Here is a 15,488-nt window from a genome sequence, read left to right on the forward strand (position 1 = left end):
CCATTCGCTACAGTTGATGGATATCAATTGTGGGCAGCTCATGAACCTGCACTAGAAAGGAGGGCACCACGGGGATGACAGGCTGCTGCCTCAGCACCTTCAGTCCCTCCCACAGCCTACCACTTGAAGGAGGCTCTGGCTATCACTGTGGCGGGCCCTGAGACCAAGCAGACCTAAGCCAGAACATGAGGACAACTCTCCCCGCTGGGGACCACTGCCTTCCTGACCTTTCTGAGCTTGGTTTTGGTGCTCAACAGCTCCCACTTCTAGCTAGAAGATGCCCAGGGGTCCCAGGTGGCCTGAGCCCAGGGAAAGAGGACCTCTCCCACGAAGGAGTCCTGGAGGCTGTGAAACCTGGTGTAGACAGCACAGTGCAGGGTGAAGCTCCTCAGCTCCTGCAGGCTGTACCAGCCAAACCGGCATGGCTCCTGGAGGGCAGGGCAGAGGCTGCTGCTCTGCAATTCCACGTGCCAGGACGCCAGGAGCCACAGCAGCAGGTATGCCTTGATGTAGGAGCCCTGGCCACCCCACAGGCCCTTGGGCAGGTGGGAGATGCCAAGGACCATCACAGTGAGCGTGGCCTTGCTGGTGAGTAGAACAAGTCACACTGGAGCAGGGGATGCTCCTTGGGGCTGGTGCTGGAGGGCAGCAGGGTGGGGGGATCCCAGGATGGAGTGGACCAGTGGGGTCTCCTCTTTGCAGAGGAGGTTGACTCTGGAGATGGTGCAGCAGTGCTGCGACGTTCCTGCTGGGTTTGGGGGGAAGCGGAGGCTGGGCAAGGAGGTTCTGCTGTGGAACAAACCCCTGCGGCATGCAGGCGATGCTGGGGGACCCTCCTCCACCCAGGCACCCAGCACCTCTCCTGCCACCTCCCTGTAGTGCTGCTGGACGGGCATCGGCACCATGCCAGTGGGCAGAGTGGGTCCAGCTCCACCATCGCCTGCCGCCAGCCGAGGCGAGGACCTGGGCGCCGGTGGTGCTGCCAGCACACGGTGCAGCCCAGGAGGATGCTGAGGCAGAGCAGGGCCAGCCCCGTGCCAAGGAAGACCTGCAAATGTACTGGAGAGAGAGATGGGCACTGTTAACACAGTGGATCCTGTCAGGTCTGCACCGCCGCAGCTGTCCAAGGGTGATGGAGCAGTGGAGAAGAGCAAGACCTGGGTGCCCACCTCCCCGGCCATACCTGTGACCCACCTCCCATCTTTGCAAGCTGGGGTTGAACTGGAGCATCCCAAAGCCAAAAGGTGGGAGAGGAGCCAGCGGGGCCAGGACCATGCTCAGCATCTGTGGGCATGGGCAGCCTGACATCAGTCCGGCTCTGTCGAGGCTAAAACAAACCTGTCCTCACTCCAGGAATGATAAAGGCTACGGAAAAAGTGGCAGGGCTGCTGGGCTGATGAAAGTTGGCCATGACTGACAATTAGCCGCTTGCTTGGCAGGGGCATGAATGCATGGAGAGGGACCGGTGCTGCTGGAGGGGAGTGGGGCCACCTGCAAGGGGGGGATTTGGGAGTCTGAGCTGGATTTAAAGTGGCAGGAGGCCCCAAGGTGTTATATACCCAAACCTGGCCCCAAAAGAGGGGGAACCTCTTCCCTGAGCTGTGCCCAGAGGACCGGCATCCTGCAGGCAATGAGCTGGGCTTTATCCCTCCTGGTAGGGCTGCTCACGAGTTTTTGGGTTCCCTAGCAGCTGAGCAGGGTGGAATCTCTGCACATTGGTCTTTTAAGGACCAGGGAACCGAACTCCTGGACATCAGGGCTGAAGTTTCTTAGTAAACTTGTGTTTCAGAGATGGGCAACAAGCACTGATGCATATGTCACTGTGCCAGTGCAAAGCATCTCTGTGCTGGAGCTGGCTTCGCCTCCAGGCCTGCAGGGAGGGATTATGGAGAACAGGGTCCAGACAAAGGTCTGCTGGAGCCTGAGCCAGGTTCGATAAAGGGATCTTGACGTCTGAAAGAGAAAAGCAAGCAGTGTCTCACACCGTGGGGCTGGGCTTTCCTACCCAGATGCTTTAATCCATTCTGGGCTCTCATTAGCCCTTTGTTATTTGTTGGGGAAGCCAGGTTGTGGCTGGGATGGGCGGTGAATGGTGGCATTTAGGGGAGGGATGGAGGGGAGGGGGTTGGAATGAGAAGTTGCCTGGAGGATTATATTCCAGCCCAAACAATGGCTGTCAATGCCTGCAGCCATCCAGCCCTAGGAAAGCCAGTTGGGAGGGCTGGAGCCCGGCAGTACAGATGCACGCTGGTCTATAGGGCTAGGGAAGAAGCGGGGAAGGTGTGTTGGATCCCTTCGGGTGCCTGCTTTTGGGTGCTGGGGCAGCTGGGACAGAGGATACTGCACAGGGACCTGCTGCAGCAAGCAGGTAATGGGGCTGGGAGGCTGGGAGGGCTGCAGGGATGTCCCAGACTTCAGCTGTGAGGTTGGGTGGCCACCACAGAGGCCCCCCTCACCTAAGACCAGGTCTCTGAGCACCCCTAGAGCCAGGGAGGAGACAACCCTCCAGCCCAGCACAGAGGCTGGCACCTTCCCACCTCCAATTTTAAGGCTGTTGGTGGATAAAACCCACAGCAGTGCACACCAAGGGTGTTTGCTCCCCACCATTGCCAGAACCCACCTTAACTACTTCAGGCATCTGGCTTTTTAAGGTGAGCAGTGAGGGGAGGTGAGTCCTTGAGCTGTCTCAGCTGAGCTCATGTGGGGAAAAGTTGGAGCTGAGAAAAGCTGAACCCACTGGTGGGCAGGAGAGGAGGAAATGTGGGGGGAAAAGGCTTTACCTTCACCTGCCCGCTGGGTGGATAGGCTGGGACTGGAGCCCAGGTGAGGCGAGCAGCTCCACCAGCCCACTCTCCTCTGATAACCAGGATCCTTGAGGTGGTGGTGGGGCCATAAAACACAGGCATGGCTCTTCTTGCAGTGTGGAGTGAAATCAGCAGAGAAACCAACAGGCAGCTGAACTTTTCAGCCCTGGTGATGGGCACTAGCCACATCCCTTGCCTGTGGCAGGGTTATCCAGAAGCCAGGACCTGTGGTGTGAGCTCAGGGACTTGCCTGGCCTGCAAATATCAGTGCAAAAAGTAGGTTCTCTGCATCTCCGTTTTCATGTCACCTTTGGGGCCACAATGGAAAGAGGGTGGCTCCCCTACACCCATCTAGCAGGCAGAGGCTCATCCATCCTCCACAGAGAGGCAGCAGGGATGCTCAAAGCACACGCAACTTGCTGGTTTACAGTATCCCAGCCATGGGGAACAGTGAGGATCCAAGCCAAGGTGTGCTGCAGCCCTGGCACAGCCATCACCCTTGGATGGGTGTTTCACAGCTCATGTGGGTGCCCAATGCTGATGGAAGGGCCTGCAGGCAGCATGGGCAAAGTGTAGGCAGGATGGGAGAAGCTTTCCCACTCCATGACACGGGGGTGTGGTGAGCTGGGTGGGAAGGTGGGGAAAGGCACACACTGGGCCCCATCCCAGCATGCTCAGACAGGCCGCCAACCAAAACAAATGCAGACACTGGGGCCTCAGAAACACTGGTATGAAAAGGGCTGGAAACCAGTTCCTCTCCCACTGCTGAACTGGTTCAATAACTTGAAAACCGTCAGGGGCTATGTAAATAGCAAAACCATGGGATGCATTAAATGTCCTTTTTTGTGCAGAGGCAGCAGTGACACAGGAGGGACTTGGGAGAGTGACTCCTGCCTGAGGCTGGCCCTCGAGGAGCCAGGACTGGATAAGGGACACAGGGCAGGTACAGCTCCATCTATGAGCTCTTCAGCAGCACCTGGGAAAGGAGATCCAGTGCAACTCAGCTGTTTAATGCCTGTGCTCCCACAGAGGTGCATGGAGGGAGAATCCTGGAAGCCAGATCATCTCACCTCCCAGGTACCCAGCTCATTTCTACCCACAGCTCCAAAACTGCATCACACCAGCTTTACAGCCCAGTTCTCCTCACAAAGCTAAGAACTGGGAGCATAAAGACCTGCAAGGACACAGACCTCATCTAGGCTGACCCAGCCTCTGGGAAGTTTGTTTGGCTGAAGAAGGGGCCCAGAAGTCTTTAACTCTCACTTGAGCAAAACAGCACGGCCACAAATCAGGCTTGTGTGGTCACTGTGTGAAGAGGTAGAAGTTTATTGGAATATAAACATTCAGATAACATGTAAGATAGAAAAACCCAACAACAACATATACAGACACTTGTTGGAAGGAGACGTTGAGGTATTTATCCACCGCCTAGGCTATCACATTTTTTTATTTCTTTTTATTTATTTTTTTTAAATAGGTAAGAAAACTAGTAGCAAGGCTGCTGCAGCTGTTTGGTGAAAACATCTTCTGATCTGAATCTGTTTGGAGCACACACACACACAGAGGCGCGTACTCAGCGGCCAAAAGGACTTGGTGTGACACGGTCACATTCACTTTGGGAGCCGAGCAGGCACACAGCCTCCCCCTTGCCTCTTCTCCCTGTCCCAGCTCACAATCTTTGTGCCTTCCCAGCATAAACTGGGATCTGCTGGAAGAGGACAAGCAGGTTTTTTGTTTTTCCCCAGCTGGGCAAACTCTGCTGGCAAATCTCCCCCTGAAACAGTAGCATCAAGGCTTTTTTTTTGGCTGCTCACTGCAAAACTTTTGCTGGTCTGGAGTTGAAAGAATTAGCCACACTGCAAAGCGGAGCACTTCACACGAGGAACAGTCCTACCCGCAGTATCAAAACCCCTGAGTACTATACAATCGAACACGGTCGAGTGAAATGAAGCAGAGCCGGGAGAGAGTGGGGGATCCACCACCCTTGCTCAGCCTTTCCCTGGCTCCTCCACCCCGTCTCTGCTGCTGGTTTCCATAACCCTGATCCCAAAGCCTGGCAGCTCAGTAGGAGATCTGGAGCTCAGCGAAACATGCATTAAGCCAACTGCCAGTATCAAAGCCAGGTTTTGCGAAAGGGTTACTCTTCACAGTCCAAATGGCTGGTCCTTGTCATCATGTACTGAGAAAGGACCAGTTTATTGTTGCAGCTTATTTTTACTGAGGTATCTGTTACACATCCCAACTTGATTCTTTCCCTGAATTGGATACAAAACAATCTGTTAGTCCCTGTCTATTTCCAGTCTAGTTGTGTAAAGCTTATAAACATTAATACTCTAGTAGTGTCAAAGCTGTTTAGCAGTTCAGTGATTCGAGTGCCATTCTGTGCAAGAAAACACAATGTTAGCATGTGATACATTAGCAAAACCACCCATTACTAACCTCTGCTCCCCAGGACCAGAGAAGAAAGCATAAGGAAAAGCAAAGTCCCCCAGTCCCACTTGTAGGAAACAGCCCCGAAATCCACCCCCAATTAAAAAAAAAAACCAAACACCAACCAAGAGAAAACAAAAAAGGGAAAAATCCCCAATCTGAATAAGCCCGAGTCTGGAAAATCCTCTCTGAGCCTGCAAGGATGAAATGCCGTGGAGGCCTATGGGATCTGCCAAGCAAACGCCCTGCAGCCAAAGAGCAGCTCAGCTTCCCTGTGCCTGGCGGGTGGTCGTCACTCCGGCTAAAAGCAGCCAGAGAGGGAACATGTCAGAGCAGCATCTATCTCAGGACACATGCACTCTCAGCCACTTTCTCTCTTCCTCTGAGTCCTCACAATGTCAGGCAGCAGGATAACTCAAGCCATAGTGTATAAACTAACACATAGAGAGCATAGAGCCTCTTGTAACTAGGAGGTGCCACCTGTGGTTGATCCAAGCCTTAGCACAAGACCTCAGAGCTCTCAAGAACAGAGCAGCAGCCCAGCCAAGTAGTGCTGCGGGATGAAAAAGGAGAACCTGACATTTGGCAGTTTAAAGGAAGGATTATCCATCTCGTTTTCTATGAACATTTTTAAGCCCAATCCCCAGGCTGTTAATGGGGCTTCTCCTGTGGCAGTATCTGGCCTGGTGTTTTTAAAAGCCATGCTCTTTTCAGTAGTATAAAATAAAGAGCTTCTGGGAGCACAGGGTCCATGCCATGGCTAAACCAGAGGGGTTACAGGAGGGCATCGCTCCTGGACCTGTAGCATCTCACAGATTAGTAAGACAGGCTTAAGTTGCTCACAGTGCATCACAGAAATAACTGGGCAGGGAAGGGACAGACTTCAGGGCTGAGCTCGGGCTCAGCGGTGCAGGCAGGCACAGGCTGTAACAGCAACAGCACCTCAAGCCTCCCGTCCTGCACAGAGCTAAATGCTCCCAACAGCTCAGCTCACCTGCAGCAGATAAAAGGTGACCTTCTCTTCTCATACTGGCATGACACATGGCAACTCACCACCACTCTCCAGGAAACTGATTTTTAGCAAGCTGAACCTCTGGAATTATAACACACATTATGATCTTAGTGAAACACATCTTCTAGCTCAGGTGGTTGTTGCACAGGCACCTACATATGGGTGGAAAGACTAGAATAACTTATTTTGGCACCTCTCACAAAGGCTACCCAACACGGCTTAGTCTTGTAGCACAGTCAGAATTAGCCGTGTCTGGGATCATGCAAAGCCCCAGCACAGCTGAGGTGGTGGCTGGGTACAGCACAAGACCAAAGCTGTGGTTTCAGGTGCCAGAAACTACTTTCCTGCGAGAGGCCTGGCCAATCTGTAGTGTAAGCAGTGCTGTCATCTCCTGGCTGTGCTAAGCAGCTTTGTTAAAGTTAAGCACAAATCCTGGAGCTTGGAGAAATAATTGGGACTTCGGAGACACCCTTGTGTCCAACATGAAGGGCAGATCTTCTAAGTCGGTCACTCTTGCCCTCTCTTCCTACCTCTACCTGTCCTCCTGTGTCATGTCCATGTCCTGGGATAGCGCTGTTCAGCTTTTCTCCTGCTGGCCTAAAGGATGGGGAAGTCACGGCTCCTTCGCTCAGCTTTTTTTTTTTCTTCTGTCTTTGGTGGTACAATTAAAAATAAAAAACCAACCCCCACAATGTCAGCAAAACCACATATAAAAAACAAGCAATAAGATATGCCAGTACTTCCTGAAGAGGTTAAAAAAACCAATCCAAAACAAACAAAACCAACAAGTACATATCTGAGGTATTTCATCTGCTCAAAACAACCTGACTTGGGCCTCGAAGATTGGAAGGACGTCACCAGGGCAGGATGGATAGCGCTTGGATCCGATCTCCAGGCTGGGGAAAGCACGTGTGGGAAAGGCCAGCAAGAGGAAAGAGGACAGAATGAGGCCACCTGAGCAGGAGCTGAGTTCATGGAATCACTAAGCTTGGTTGGCTCCAGAGACAGGAGAGCCATGGCCAGCCTTTGTTTGCTTTCAAGTGGAGGTTTGAGGTGAAAGGGCAAGGAAGGGCCAGATTTCCTTTTTTTTTTCCCCCCCACCCAGGAGACCAAAAGGTCTTATTCAACCAAGAGCTGCTTTCTTTTTGCTCCCTCACAATTTGAAGGGGACTGGGCATCTGTAGGCTTGCTCTGAGACCAGTGAAGATACATGTGTCATGTTAACTGCAATACCTACACACGCCCCACAGCCCCGCTGAATTACGTTTCAAATATCACCTTCTATTTTCTCAGCACACAGGCAGGGAGAGCTCCCAGGGGCACTGAAAGACTCCATATGAGAAGGAAGTAGCTCCAGGAAGCTGAGATCAACCTAAATAACAGCCCTGTTGTGTCAAGGGGGCAGAGGATCAAGACACCAAGCCAAAATAAGTTCAGGCTGTCAGGGTAAATGGCAGTGGGACAAGTTCTTCCAGGGGAGAGAGAGACAAGGTCAAGGGCATTTAAAGCTTGGCTGAAAGTCTGAAAAATGCAACACTAGGGAAAAGACCAGCACCAGCCAGGAGAATGAAGCAGCTGATCAAAAGGTTTTTAATGCATCTATGGGTCAAATGTAGCAGTGAGAAAGTCCTTCCCCTCTTGCCAAGACCTCAGAGAGGGGGAAGGAAGCTTACAAGCCAAGAGCACGTGTTCTAAGGGAGGACATACAAACACTGGACCATGACGGAGCCTGAAGAGAAGTGAGGAAGCTTGCCTGCTCTGCAGCTGCATGGCCTTCTCTAGCACAAGCCACAGGAGGGCAGGGGCGAGGCACCCCACCAGCTTTCAGGATTGTCAATACACAGTTTTTTTGGTGGGAAGAGTCCTTGTGGCTATTGGTTCGAGAAGAACCAAGTTTCCCTGCCCCAGCTCCAGCTCTTTCCACCTGCCTTGGTGACGTCTCAGCCATCTCTCAACCCGCAGCTCCTAGACACCATCCCTGATTGAAAAACGCCAGGCATGCCCCCCTCCTCCATGTCCCACTCCCCAACAGGAACACAGCAAACCCTGGGAGGAGGAGGAAGAAAAAAAGTAAAAGGGAGGAAGAAAGGGGAGAACAAAGAAAAAGGCTGGACAAGTGAGATGATGAAGAAGAACTCGCTGGCATGGAAAGGTTTCAGCATCAGCATCATCATCTTGCCATTGGCCAACCACAAAAGCAGGTTCCTTGAGATGAGGTAATCTGTGCGACTCCTTCCTGGCTCATTCCCTGCTGAGAGCAGAGAGGAAGAGCTGCTGGAGGCCAGTGTGAGAGACAGCAGGCTGGGCTGTCCATCAGAGAGACCAGCTGGTGGAGGGCTCTGCACTGGGGGTTCCCCGGGATGAGGTAGGGCTGGGAGAGCAGTGGGAGCTGCTGCTGCTGCTGCAGGAACTTTGGGTGCTGGAGCCCGCAATGAGGTGGACGACTGGCTTCTGGGCAAAGAGCACTCCTGAAAGGCAGAGAGGGGTACAGAGAAGGGTTACTGCGACTACAGGGTGGCACAGCTGAGAAGGATAGGGTACAGAGCAAAGATCAGTCTATCCAACCCCAGAGATCTCATCCCAGCAGGAAGAGGCTCAGTGCAAGACAAGCTTGGAGACAGATCAGAGGGTCAGCAGTGACCAGGATATAGGAAGGGATCCCCCAGGACTTGTTCTGGCAGCCTCTGTCATGGGGATGTTGTGCTTACAGAAGACAAAGATCCCAAATGGCTTTAACGCCTTTGGAGGAGAGAAGCACCTTTCACTGCACTGCAGTGCCAGGCCTCCCACTTAGGCTTTGTCCAAGGATGCATGTGGGTGACCTGCAGAAGTGAAACAGCTTGAGCAGAGTACAGGGGACAACAATTCCTGCTTTCCAGAGATGCGTGAGGGAAGACTGAGTAAAGCCACTTCTCAGAAGAGGGATAATACTCCTTCCTGCTAACCCTTCCATAGAAGTTCCTTCCCTTATATCTAAAAATATACTAGCAACCACCACTACCAAAAGGTAAGTGCATTAATCTTGACTGCCTAGGATAAAAAAAAAGAAAAGAAATAATCTCCTACTGAACTCTCTAAGCCAGACAGGTTGTGTGCGTTGTGCTTTCACAAAGACCAGCCCCTAGGAGCATGCCACCCTCTCCACGTCCTACTCTGCACCACCAGCCTGGCTCTCTACCCATCCCCAGGAGAGGTTCTTTCTCACCAGCATAAATTGTGCCATTAATCTCCACCGACATGTTAATACTCCCAATGCCGTTAGGTGACAAATTCAGTGCTGCCGCTGCCGCCGAGTCCGGTTTATCTTCTTTCAAGAAAGAAGAGATGCAGAGTTAGAGAGTAAACTATCCCGTTTCCCACACTATCCAGGGATGATCAAAGGTGTCCACAGACCTCCTTTTGTCTCTTCTTTGGTGAGGAAATCCCTATACAATGTGTGCTTCTTGTCCTATTATAAAGTAAGTCTACAAAGGTGTTTAAATGCTTCAGTGTAAACTGAGTATAGGCTGGGATCCAACTGGCATTTGCACATCTCTGCCTGACTTGCACGCTGGAGGGCCAAATTAACATCCCCTCCAAGGAAAAAGCTGCCAGCACACAGAGTCCTCTCCCCCTCCCCTGAGAGGTGGCAGCTTCTGGAGGAGCTGGTGTGATTCCTTGTGCAGGGCTCAGACTGCAGCAGCTCCAGCGGCCGCTGGAGGGAGGGGACTACCCCCAGCACCAAGGACTCAAACCCAGGAACACTGCACTTGGCTGCCCCTACAGTGCATGTGAAATCTGTGGGGTTTTTGCTATTGTTGTGGGTTCCCCACCCACTGCTGCCCCCTGTGTCCTCAGCCTGGCAGCTCCCTTCTAAGCCACAATGGGCAGCTCAAAGCGCCAATGCAGAGCAGGTGTTTTATTTGCACTGACAACCAAACTCTCCCGGACACTTCTGAACCTCCAACTTCAGCGACCCATAACTGTGAGCCTGACTTGTAGGATTGCTTCTCTGCAGTCATGAATGAGTGTTTACAGTTTGTACAGCCGTATCATGGTTACCGGTCCACCCAATGTTGGTTTTGGGGCATTAGGCTATTAAAACAGGGAGATTATGCGGACAGTCTGCTCAGGCTCTGACACTGCATGTAAAAATGCATGTTTTTAGCTCCTTTCAAGTCTGCCAGGACAGCCAGCCCACTGTCCCTGTAAAGAATGCTAAGGGCATCGTTAACATTTAACCTAAATGTTGCTATCAAGCTATGATAAGCCCATGCGGTGCTTTTCAAAAGCACCTGTCAAAGCACTTCACAAAGCACAATATTATTTTTGTTTTGCAGTTGTGAAAACTAGGGCACAAAAGACAGAACAGACTTGTCTACAGTCACCTAACAAAGGTGGAAATAGTGTCACCGAGTCCTTAGGGCTCAGCCCTCAGCCTGTTACTATTTGTAGAAATTAAAATTTGTAGCATTTTGATTTAGGAAGTTCAGGGTAGAATAAAAAAAGTGAGATGAGAGGGGATGAACATTCCTTGATAAAATTTGCATTCCCTTTTACTCACTGTTTCAGTTTTTTTGTTTTTATGTAAATGTGAAAACGAGGTGGGTGCACAGCTGTCAAGAACTGTGACATGAAGACCCAATCCCATTTAATTCCCCAGCAAGCTGCTTCAGAGGGGAAACCTGCTTTGACTCTTTGCCATATGTATTTCTGGCAAAGCGTCTCAATAAAGCATTTACCAGCATTGCTAGCAAAGGCCTCAAGGACAACTCTTCCCTTTCGTCTAAGCCGTGCCAAACTTGCCTGGCCTTGTGCCTACATCCAAATGTACAATTAATAGGGGGTCTGAGACCTTTAATTTTAATGGATCAAAAGGTTTGAAGGAAGCAGCTGTTGGGACTGAAATTTTCTGAGGCTCTGCTGTCCAGTGAAGTACAGCCCCCAGGATAGGTAAGGGAGCCATGGCACTTAATCAGCTTTTGAAGCCACTATGTAACAGTATAGATCCTGACAATGTGACCATTACAGGGCGACATTTAAAAAGCATTTCAGGAGTGCATTTCCCAGGCCATGAATGCTGCTTATACATGACCTTCCAACCCAGCCTTGCCAGGAGTTCTTTGCCTGGAGGCTGTGTGTAGGATTGCAGCAGATGTTGGCAGAAGTCACCTGACTTGCTAAACGCGCTGGGATGTGTAGGGCTCCTGCAGATACGCTGGTCTTTGTGGCCTCCTCGTCACACCTGACAAAGGAACCCTAAAAGTCAGGCAAGTCTCTCCCCCATCTCCTGCAGTCTGCTACCTGTACGGGAAAAGCTGTTACCTCCATGATCAGTTAAAAGGGTTCCTGACCAGGAAAGGACAGAAAATTATTCCCTGCAGCACAATGCTGGCATGAGGCTTGGATGAGGGCAGGGCAGGGGAGCGCTGAGCATCTGGCACATGAGGGGCTTCCCCTACAGAAGTCAGCTTACTGACTGCAGAATCACAGGACTGCCTTTGGCTAGGCTAAACCATGCTCTTGGATCTGAAGTATACACCAGGTATTAAACATGAGGGGGTCAGATATGTGGCTCAAAGCAATTTCAGCCAACCCACGTGCTTCACACAGAGGAAGGAGCATACTTACAGCCTGCAACAGAGCACTGCCGCAAGTGTCAACTCAAACTAGTAACTGCCCACAGTGCAAGTTCTGCAGAGACCTAACAGCTTGAGTCCTGAAGCAATATCACTGTGATCAACATAGGTCATAAGCTCAGAGTAAGGGTCTTGTTGCATGGGTCAAGTGGGTTTTATCAGCTTAGAGAGCTTTCTGAACGCAGCAAGGGTGTCTCTGAATCCAGGCTGGATTCCGATGATGCTGGATTATGCATCAACAGGAATAGAATAAAAACAGCAGCAGTAAGTAAAAACTAATAAAACATTACTACAGTTTAGCTTTGCAGTTATTGTGCTCCATTTTAACAGCTTCTTGACAGCAACCTCTGCCTGGTACCCAGACAGATAATCAAGCCTGTGTGTGAAGAGGTGTTTGACATCCTAGACTGGGAGGAGTTCCTTCCCCTCTACAGTCTGCAAAGACCTTTTGTGTGTCTAGAGGTGCTGCTTACCCTTGCCATTGATTTTGATCTTCATGGGGATCTGCCGTGCCATGCTGAACAGGTTGCGCTGAAGAGCCTGCTGGACAAGCCGCTGCTCCTCCTCTGTCATCCGCGAGACCTTCTTCTCTGGAGGCTCTCCTGACTCCAGTCTCTCCCTCAGCTGCTCTAGGGTGGCTGTTCTTGCTGCCACAGTTGCCTGCTGGCTAGCCAAGGTCACTGGCACAGCAATACGATTTGGCATAGACACAGTCAAGGGCACACCGTCACCTAGAAAAGGAGAGAGTCACTTAGTCCCTCCCACAGGCCCTTCCTAAAGCGAACACACAGAGGTTTAAACCTCAGAATATTCTGCAAACCCAGAGCCACCCAAGTCCCACTGCTCTCAAGTCCAGATTAGCCTGAGTAGACAAAATGGAAAATAAGTATGTTTCAGTACCTGCACCTCTTAACCCAGCCACCCTCTTTGCTGTGAGTAAAAGTAGCTGACCTTTCCTGACAGCTGCTGCTGGAGACACCCGAGGATTGCTGGTCCCACTGCCTGGTGCGACACCAATGATGGGGAAGCGGATCTTTGGGGGAGACAGGAGGGAAGGAGGCCCCGTGGTGGTGGGCGAGTAGCTGAACAATGAGGAGCTGTAGCTGGGCCGCCTGCCTTCCCGCCTGTTGCCATCGATTGCAGCCTGAAGCTCAGCAGGAGAACTGAGGGATTTCTTCTCGCATTCGTAGGCATATAGGTACTTCATATACCTGGGAGATAGGTGAGCACAGGGAAACTCAATTAGGTTTCTCAATAGAACATGAAGTTATAGGCTACAGCAACAAACTTCACGTTCAGGAAGACTTTCAGACTGAGGTCCTCTGCAGATCTGGAGTCTTTGCCCAAGAACCACAGCCACTGCTGCGCTTGGTTTGATAAGCATTGAGCAGTCTGGGTGTGAGGCACAGCTCTCAAAGAAACTTTGAGTTTACTCAATGTTTATAGAACTCCTTTACAACTGAGATACCATCTAAAATTGTAAGAATTAAGACCTTGGACCATAACACTTAATGTAAGGAAGGAAGTTTGAGGAATTACCCTTGTCCAAGTCATTTGTATTGGGCAGCACCAAACCTTACATGCATGCTTGCAGGAGATAACCTGTTTGCACCAAAGGCTGTAGAAATGGCAAGGAGCTTCCTTCTCTGGGACTCAGCGGCTCTAATAACTTCCAAGAAAACAGTCTGCGTAAGAGCAGGGTGTGGATTCCCAGAGCCCAGACTTCCATACTCAAGTCACTAAAGCACAGCGTTGCCCGATTCATCAATTTTACAGTAGGTTTACTTTCACTGTTCTTTTTTCTCTGCTTACTGTACCTTTTTTGTCCCTTTTTGCTTGCCTCATCAATGTGAGGTACCTCAAGTCAGAAAAGCAATCCTCACAGTAAGTAGGTGCTAAATGCAAGTTTCCACAATCAAGTTCATACTTGATGCCTACAAATCAGGAGGCCTCCCTCCCTCCTCTCTGTGCCAAGTACTCTTCAGAGACAGAGCAAGACCCTTCTTGCCCTGAGGAGTTTAAGCTCTGAAGAGGCAAGACAGGCACAGGATGGAGGGATGCGCAGAGCACAGCGAACAAGCAAGGCGATGGCATATTAGTGATGGGGTTGTAGGGGTGGAAGGGGAATGAGTTCAGGAAGAATCACTGCTAAGAACAAGGAGAAGAGAAGGAATAGATAGGAAAACGCCTTGGATAAAAGGAATAAATAAAGCAATTTATCAGCTCCTCCCTGGCCACAGAGTAGAATTTAGTCTTTCAACTTTTCCACCCCAGTCCCTGCTTTTCATCCTCCCACTCCCCACCCTGTGTCAACATCCATGCTGTCTGGCCTTCTGGACTTACTGGGTTCGAAGTGTGAATGCGGCACTGGTGATGGAGGTGGGCAGATTAAGGCCTTTGGTGATCTCTCGCCAGATCTTCTTGTTGATGATTTCCACTAGCCCTCCTTTCTCAGTCACCAGCTTATAGAGCATGTAGAGATCCAGGATCTGCTTTGCCATGATGGGAATCCGATTGATGGGAGTTCCTGCAGGGAAACAGCAGGGAAGGAAACATGGAGTCAGAGAGAAAATGAGTCCAAGAAAACCAGCAGGTTGGGGCTATTGATCTTCTTTCTAATAGGAAATACAGGCAACTCTATTTGCAGCCTGACTTGAGGCCTCTCAATGGGTGAGTAAATGAGCCAGAGAAGTGTAGCTACATGGCACGTCCTTTTCATGAAAAATCCTTTCCTGTAGGCAAAAGCAATTATCAGACAAATAACAACCTGCAGCTAAGAGCAACTTCTGTAATAGAAAGAGGGGAAATAGGAACTATTCAGTCCAAGGGTGAGGGAGCAGCTCAGAGGAATCATTTTTTGAGCTCCCAGGCCAGTCTCAGGAAAAAAAAATCTGCATTGCTTGTTCTCAGGAAGGGCCTCAGCAGCCAAGCAACTCAAGCCACTTACACGTTGGGATTTGGCTTCCTCACTCCCCAAGATTTTCTCCCCTGTATTGCTCGGGAACAGCAATAGAAAAGGGTACATGACACTTGAGAGCATCTCCCTCCCCCACATATGTTTACTTCTGTCCTCCCTCACAAGCACATGCATAACATTTTGCTACAGATTGTTCTCACAATGCATTTTCACCCTCCCACTCCTTTCCCCTGAACATGCTCCCCAATGACAGACTGATGAGGCCACATGTGTACTGTGATAGCAACAGCAACCCAGCTGCTGGAGCAGTAACTTGTTGCGAGAAAGCTAAAGAAATAGTGTTGATGGTGGAGGTGAACAAATAAGCAGCATAATGGAGCATCAGTATGCCTGACTGCAGATACCGCAAAGCCAGGCATCCTTGTGGCTCCTGGGAGAAGCACCAGGCATCCAAGCACTTTTTGCAGCCCCAAATAAGGTCCTGCTCTATCCTTGTGAGGATAAACAGGGCAGACAGGGAAACAACTCTATCCTTCCTGTTCAGTCTTGTCAGCTTGTGGGTTAACAGAGGTAAGAAAATCTGATTTTTTTAACCTGATAGTGCCCTTTTAGCATCACCTTAAAGTGATACAGGGTTGGAAAAGGTCAAACTAATGAGATTTAGGCAAGGAGAGGAAGAGGGGGGAAAATGCTGATGTAGCAAACCT

The 15,488-nt window shown here is 50.6% G+C and overlaps 1 protein-coding gene across 5 annotated transcripts in view; it reads right to left on the reverse strand.

The window, feature by feature from the left end:
* Positions 1–4,106: 4,106 nt before the first annotated feature.
* ARID3B (AT-rich interaction domain 3B) overlaps positions 4,107–15,488 on the reverse strand; it is a 36,812-nt gene continuing 25,430 nt past the window's right edge. For 4 of the 5 annotated variants that reach the window (XM_064456830.1, XM_064456832.1, XM_064456831.1 and 1 more), the window contains 5 exons: positions 14,208–14,391; positions 12,816–13,075; positions 12,338–12,595; positions 9,452–9,553; positions 4,107–8,714 (listed from right to left, as the gene is read on the reverse strand). In XM_064456830.1, the coding sequence (XP_064312900.1) occupies positions 8,560–8,714; positions 9,452–9,553; positions 12,338–12,595; positions 12,816–13,075; positions 14,208–14,391 (959 nt within the window). In that variant the 3' untranslated portion in view covers positions 4,107–8,559. The remainder of the gene's footprint in view (positions 8,715–9,451; positions 9,554–12,337; positions 12,596–12,815; positions 13,076–14,207; positions 14,392–15,488) is intronic. The other variant, XM_064456834.1, reaches the window with a different exon arrangement.

This window comes from Phalacrocorax carbo, chromosome 7 (assembly GCF_963921805.1).
Source record: "Phalacrocorax carbo chromosome 7, bPhaCar2.1, whole genome shotgun sequence".
NCBI classification, from domain to species: Eukaryota; Metazoa; Chordata; class Aves; order Suliformes; family Phalacrocoracidae; genus Phalacrocorax; species Phalacrocorax carbo.